Source organism: Etheostoma cragini, chromosome 2, assembly GCF_013103735.1.
Source record: "Etheostoma cragini isolate CJK2018 chromosome 2, CSU_Ecrag_1.0, whole genome shotgun sequence".
NCBI lineage: Eukaryota > Metazoa > Chordata > Actinopteri > Perciformes > Percidae > Etheostoma > Etheostoma cragini.
Genome location: NC_048408.1, coordinates 29,497,866 through 29,504,962, shown reverse-complemented (window position 1 = coordinate 29,504,962; position 7,097 = coordinate 29,497,866). Strand labels below are relative to the sequence as shown.

Here is a 7,097-nt window from a genome sequence, read left to right as displayed (position 1 = left end):
TGTCCTCGTCCCCTAGCCGAATGCCCTCGTCCCCCGGCCTCATGTCCCCGTCCCCTGGCCTCAAGTCCCCGTCCCCCGACCTCATGTCCCCGTCCCCTGGCCTGTGTCCTATGAATGATCTGATGTTGTCCAAGCTGTCCCTTTAGTCTCATCATACCACAACAGTAATAGTATTGTAGTATTGTAATAACATGAGAACAAGATGGCAGCACTTTATAATAATGGCACATGACTCATCATTCATTCATTCATTCATTCGTGCAGCAACTCATGAGCAGGGGTATTACATCTGTGTATGTTCTGGGACTTTCAGGCAGATTTTGACGGGTTTTGCAAGAAGGAACAGGAGAAGTGCAACCTGACAATCCCGTTTCCGGAGGGGGGGGAGAAGTGCGTCCGCCTGAAGGGACGCTTGTTTGACCAGAGAGGTGTCAGCTCTGTGTTGTTCAGACAGACGGGGGACATCTGCGCCACTCGGTCCACTGGTAAGTCTCAACGGGGACGACGGGGTCTTCTCTCGGCATCTAGAATGTGTCTGTGCGTCTTTGTTTGAGGTCCCCGGTTTACGAGGATCACGTGGTACAGTCTGGTCACGGCTTTTTATATTTATTTTGACGCTTTTTAAAATATTTGTGATGCTTTTTTTTGTGATTTTATTTTAATTTTAATTTTTTAATTTTAATTTTTTTTTTTTTTTTTTTTGTTTATTGATCCCCTGTGGGGAAATTACAATTTACAGTTTGACTGATTATAAATTGTTTTGACCCTTTTTTTTTAAACCTAATTTTGGAGTTTAAGAAGCAGAAATATGTTTTAAAATTCAATGGAAGTAGTGAACTGATCCTTTATTTTACTTGAGAAGAGCGCTTTAAAGAACCATCCAATGTTATTTTAGGATATTTGGTTTAAAGACAAATTTCTGATTTAGACACTTTTTGAAAATGGGTCAAATTGTGTTGTGTGAAAAAAACCTGTCCTTCAAAATAAGAGTCCTTTTAGTAAATGAGAAGCCTTTCAGGCTATTTTATTAGTATTTTTATTTGGTTTGACAGATTATTACAAGATATATTATTAATATTAATCTACCATACACATCGTCACCTGACTCAAAAAACCTGTCCTTCAAAATAAGAGTCCTTTGGTAAATGAGAAGCCTTTCAGACTATTTATTAGTATTTTTATTTGGTTTGACAGATTATTACAAGATATATTAGTAATATTAATCTACCACACATCGTCACCTGACTTGAAAAAACTGTCCTTCAAAATAAGAGTCCTTTGGTAAATGAGAAGCCTTTCAGGCTATTTATTTGTATTTTTATTTGGTTTGACAGATTATTACAAGATATATTATTAATATTAATCTACCATACACATCGTCACCTGACTCAAAAAACCTGTCCTTCAAAATAAGAGTCCTTTGGTAAATGAGAAGCCTTTCAGACTATTTATTAGTATTTTTATTTGGTTTGACAGATTATTACAAGATATATTAGTAATATTAATCTACCACACATCGTCACCTGACTCGAAAATAACTGTCCTCAAAATAAGAGTCCTTTGGTAAATGAGAAGCCTTTCAGACTACAGTATTTATTTGTATTTTTATTTGGTTTGACAGATTATTACAAGATATATTATTAATATTAATCTACCATACACATCGTCACCTGACTCAAAAAACCTGTCCTTCAAAATAAGAGTCCTTTGGTAAATGAGAAGCCTTTCAGACTATCTACTTGTATTTTTTTGTGATTCCAGAGCTCAGTATGATGATCGTGCTCGCTGTGGTGCTGTCAGTCATCCTCTTCGCTGTAACCACGGTGATTATTATTGTGATCTGCAAAGTTAGAGCCTGGACGATGAAGCCGCGCGGCCTTCCCTCGTCTCTGGTAAGGCCTCAAAGTGGGAAAAAAATAACCAAATAATTAGTAATTAACTTGTTGTTGTAAAAGTAAGTGCAATTCTACTAATTCATGTGCAATTATTGTATAATTCAGTCTGCTATATGTGACTTCCAGTGCCTTGTGAAAGTATTCGGCCCCAAAACTCGGTGCAAAACTGATAGAGACACAGTAACTTTGTTTTAATTTTACTCTAAGACCGGTACTTCTTTATTTGACACTTGTTTATGCTACTTGTACACTTGTCTATCTCTGCTCTTGTCTCCACAATTTCCCCACTCTGGGACAAATAAAGGTTTTTCTTCTAATTCAAGATTTCTTTATTGTCATACCACAGTACACTGTAGTACAAAATTACATGCAAAGTTCACAGATTAAAAGAATCCAGCACAGAATCAATTAAAAACCCAGAATAACACCGGCCTGAAATGTGTGCAATACTCAACTGCTACGATTATTATTATTATTATTATTATTACTATTATTATTACTTTTCACCATTGCAACTCTTTATGTTAATTATGTAAATACTGTATCATAACATTCCTTTAACTATGTAAACATATATCCACACTTCTTTATTTATATTTCTACTTGATATTTCTACTATTTGTGCAACTGCAACACATAGTTTCCCTTCGGGGATCAATAATTGATTGAATTGAATAATTGATTCTGAAAAGTTGAGTTATTAGTTATACTAATTAAAATAAATAAATGCTCATATGGTCGTGCAGAGCATGTAGAGTGATGAATATAAATACTAATAAACCTTTTTCCTTTCCCTTTTCCTTTAATCTTTAAATCTTTAGGACTTTAAAGCTGCAGATAACCCCAGGGACGGGGACTATGATCCTGTGTCCCACACAGACTACAGTCTGTTGACCGTCGTCCCCGCCGAGCCCTGCAAGACCACGTCGGTCAGCTCCGAGGACGGGGACAGTCTCACCGAGGACAGGCTCACCGAGGACAGCTGCTGCTGCTCGGAGGGAGAACTTGGAGAGGGATACGGGGGAGACCTGGAGGAGGAGGAGGAGGAGGACGACGAGGAGGACGAACCGTCTCCCTACGACTGCCAACACAACCTGCCACACAACTTGCAGGTGGACATGGGGGACCGGGACATGGCCACGGGTTACACCTAGTCCACTTGGGATTTTAAATGTGCGTCTGATCCAGGATCGGCCGTCGGTTCGTACCTCGAGGCTAGCTATGCACGATGAAGCCCGATCATTGCACTCAGGCTGCTGAGAGACACACCCAGACTTTTTCAGTCTTTCTGACCGCACTGTTAAAAACGCACTGACCTGCATGTTAAAGGACAAATCCGGCACAAAATGAACCAAGGGGTTAACACATGGTTCCCGAGGCGACCGTTCTCTAGGATCTGGTTTCATGCTAATAAAATGGGACCAGTTTGTGTAAAGTTGGCCCCTGGAGAGCCGACCAATAAGCCAACTAAGCAGCTTCTTAGGCCCCCTAGAGATCTTGAATAGTCCCACAATGTCTATTTAAACATAATGTTGCTGTCGATAGGTCTCACTATAGTCTTAATATACCTATTGGTACAGTTATGAGTGCTTAAACTAATATTTACAATACACAAGTTGGTTTAGTGCCAAGTGCGGCGGCAACATGTTACAAAGGGGAGAGTCCCCAAACCAAATCCTGCTTAGTGGCCCCCAAAAGTCTAGGGCCGGCCCTGGGTCCCTACAGGTAAACCAAAGCATTGAGACCTTTGTACAGACAGCGTTTGCTGTTTTAAGCCTTGTTAGTGGTATAGAAATTATATATTTTTTTACTTTACCATCTGCCCTGACAACTAGCATTATACGCTAATTAGCAGCGTGTGTGTGTGTGTGTTTCTATATATTCGTGCATGTGTGCGTCTACGTGTGTAAGTGTGCGCACGTGTGTGCCCATGTCTACGTGTGTGTGTGTGTGTGTGTGTGCGTGCGTGCATGCGTGTCTACATATTCGGGTGTGTGTGTGTGTGTGTGGGTGTGTGTGTGTCTACATATTTGTGTATGTACATGTGTATATGCGTGTGCCCATGTCTCTCTGTGTGTGCATGCATGCGTCTACATATGTGCGTGTGTGCGTCTAAATATTCACGTTGTGTTTTGAGTATTTGGGATTTGAGATTAGCATGAAACCAGACCCCAGAGAACGGTCGCCGCGGTAACCATACGTTATTAACCCCTAGGTTCCTTTTGCGCCGGATTAGTCCTTTAAAGAACATCCTTGGCTCGCCTTCAGTAGCTGTTTTCAGAGGTAATCTGAAGAGGAAAAAGCCTGATTCTTCTTCTCTAAAATCAAAGAGGATTTAAAGGAGTTCATCCGTTGCCTGGACAACGCAGAGAATCAGTTTTGGACTACGTGCTGTTCAACAACGGGAACCTCGGCCATATTTTAAGGAAACGAGAACATCAAATCCAAAAAGGTGTACTATATATGCTCTATGTTGTTTTTTAGTATCGGCGAAATCTGGTGTTTGTATGTATGTGCAGAAGTTATTCATGAAGGGAAAGATCCATGTTGTTTTTGTTTTTTCTTTGCCGGCATTGACTTTTTATTATTATTATTTTTATTTTTAAAGGCACAGAGTTTAACCAAATGACACACGGAAAATGCATGTTCCAACTGGCATTAAGTGTTATCCAATCATGTGTTGACATGAGCAGATAACGTTTTGGCTTCATTTGCAGAGGTGTGGTTTGGGATTTCTGCCACACCGTTCCAATCAGATGAAATATAATGTCCACAAAGCGTGTGTGTGTGTGTGTGTGTGTGTGTGTGTGTGTGTGTGTGTGTGTGTGTGTGTGTGTGTGTGTGTGTGTGTGTGTGTGTGTGTGTGTGTGTGTGTGTGTGTGTGTGTGTGTGTGTGTGTGTGTGTGTGTGTGTGTGTGTGTGTGTGTGTGTGTGTGTGTGTGTGTGTGTGTGTGTGTGTGTGTGTTTAATTCTTCTGGTTCAAAACTGAAAATGAACACTTTTTGACGTTTTTTTTTACTTATCTTGCCAAAAACACTTTTTTTTTTTAAATTTCTTACAAGCTTATTGGCCTTATGAAGTATCATTTTTTTAACTAATATTCAAGCTCAGACAATGTCTATGGATAACGTCAAAGTTAGAATAATGCTATAAAATGAGTAAAAAGTCCAAACAATGAGTGAACTGATCCTTAATTTCACTTATGAAGAGCGTTTCCAGGAACCATCAGTGTTACTTTTGGGCAATTTAGGTTGAAAGAAACCAAGATTTCTGCCAAAGGAACTTAGAAAACAACACAAGGGGGAAGTTAAAAGACCAACTGGTCGAGCTGACTTTTGATTTAAATGTTGCAGGTTAAACCGAGCGCCTCCATATATATGTGTAGGCATGCAGCAGGTTTATCAGGTGTTATAATATATATGTATATGTGTATGTATGCAGCAGGTTATCAGGTGTTATGATTACCTTTCAGCCATATATATATATGAATGTGTGTATGCATGCAGCAGGTTTATCAGGTGTTATAATATATATGTATATGTGTATGTATGCAGCAGGTTATCAGGTGTTATGATTACCTTTCAGCCATATATATATGAATGTGTGTATGCATGCAGCAGGTTTATCAGGTGTTATAATATATATGTATATGTGTATGTATGGAGCAGGTTTATCAGGTGTTGTGATTACCTTTCAGCCATATATATATGAATGTATGTATGCATGCGGCAGGTTTATCAGGTGTTGTGATTACCTTTCGGCCTCGCTGCCACTCCTTAGCCAAAAAGTCCCTGCAGAACCGGCCGGGCAGGTGTCGTGTGCGACTGTTTTCTCTTGTGTTTGCGTCCCATTTGCCTTTATTTACTTTAATGTTGTGGTAGATTTTAACCTCCTGTTGTGTCAAATGACCTTTTTGCTAATGCGACTGTAATTAATATTCATTTTACAGTCATTAGTATGAATGTTTTTCTATTGAGATGTGATTTTATTGAAGTTCAGATCGACCTGATGGTCGGTCGAGTGAGAGGGAAGAATGTCGTCTTGCTGCTTTGACCCAGATTTCGTGATGGATGATAATGAGCTCGCCCGAGGGGGGGGGAAGGACGGGGCAGTTTGACAAGATCAACACGAAATCTCACACAGAGAAACTACATTTAATTGTTTTTAATAAAGACAAACAATATTGATATGTTCTTTTCTTTCCAAATATATAAAGAAGTGTTTGTACGGCCGGGTTCCTTTTTTGAGAAATATGAAAAGGAAAACATGCTTTCTGGTGAAAAGTTGAACGTGCGTGGCAACAACCTTCTCGTCTAAGTTGCTGAAATGAAGCTTATCTCCCAAAATATGAGCTAAGATCTGATCAGAGGATGAGAAAGTGACATCACAGATGTTTTTAACACTGCAACTCAACACCAAGCCTTTAGTATTCCCGGATTTCAGCCTGCTCTAACATGACAACAGCTGCTTTACTGTAAATAAAAGGTTTTGCTCCTTTTATTAAATTAACCGTGTCGTGATGATTTGGGAAAACCTGATCCTCTCAGCACCCTGCGAGTCCTCCACGGGGGTGAGGAGCGGATGCGTGTCCGCCCCCCCACGGGTAAACAGTCTGTGCGGGCAGTTTGCAGCTAAAGCTTCAGGCCTTGAACGTTCGTTCTCAGGTTCAACATCTGCTTCTCCTGTCGGACCTTTTCTTCCTTGAACGCCATCTTGTTGGCCTTCTTCTCCACTCGCCGCTCCTGTTGAAAACACACAAACGTAGGATTTAACACACTGGCCCGGTCCCAGAGTGAGCCCTGAGGACTAAAGACCGGTCCCAGAGGACTAAACCCTCCTGCTTTCCGCGGGTCAAATTTGACCTGTTTGCAAGAAACTTTCCATTTCAGAACTATGACAAAAGAGCGCTGAAAAAAGTGACAAATGTTAGGGGGAAAAACTACAAAAACGCAGGAAAAAAATGCTTTTTAAACGCTGAAAAAGTGACCCAAAAAAGCAGAAAAGGTGACAAAAAAAAAACAATGGAAAAAGCAATTAAAAAAAAATTAAAATTGACTGTAACACAATTTTAAAAAAATGTCAAAGTGAAAAAATAGGAATAAAATTTACTAAAAAACGTTGAAAAGTGTTGAAAAATAAAATGTTGAGAAAGTTGCAGGTTGACAGAAAGACAACAAAAGGGCTAACTGATCTCAGGTGCCC

At 39.9% G+C, this 7,097-nt stretch overlaps 2 protein-coding genes across 2 annotated transcripts in view; one reads left to right on the top strand and one right to left on the bottom strand.

Moving 5' to 3' along the window:
• The window catches only part of ifngr1 (interferon gamma receptor 1), a 14,042-nt gene extending 10,925 nt beyond the window's left edge, over window positions 1-3,117 (top strand). The window contains exons 7-9 of the mRNA XM_034884215.1: window positions 314-485; window positions 1,762-1,894; window positions 2,716-3,117. Of these exons, the coding sequence (XP_034740106.1) occupies window positions 314-485; window positions 1,762-1,894; window positions 2,716-3,049 (639 nt within the window). The 3' untranslated portion in view covers window positions 3,050-3,117. The remainder of the gene's footprint in view (window positions 1-313; window positions 486-1,761; window positions 1,895-2,715) is intronic.
• A 3,353-nt stretch (window positions 3,118-6,470) lies between these two features.
• ltv1 (LTV1 ribosome biogenesis factor) overlaps window positions 6,471-7,097 on the bottom strand; it is a 5,653-nt gene continuing 5,026 nt past the window's right edge. Inside the window, exon 7 of the mRNA XM_034901284.1 lies at window positions 6,471-6,637. Coding sequence (XP_034757175.1) covers window positions 6,527-6,637 — 111 coding nt within the window. The 3' untranslated portion in view covers window positions 6,471-6,526. The remainder of the gene's footprint in view (window positions 6,638-7,097) is intronic.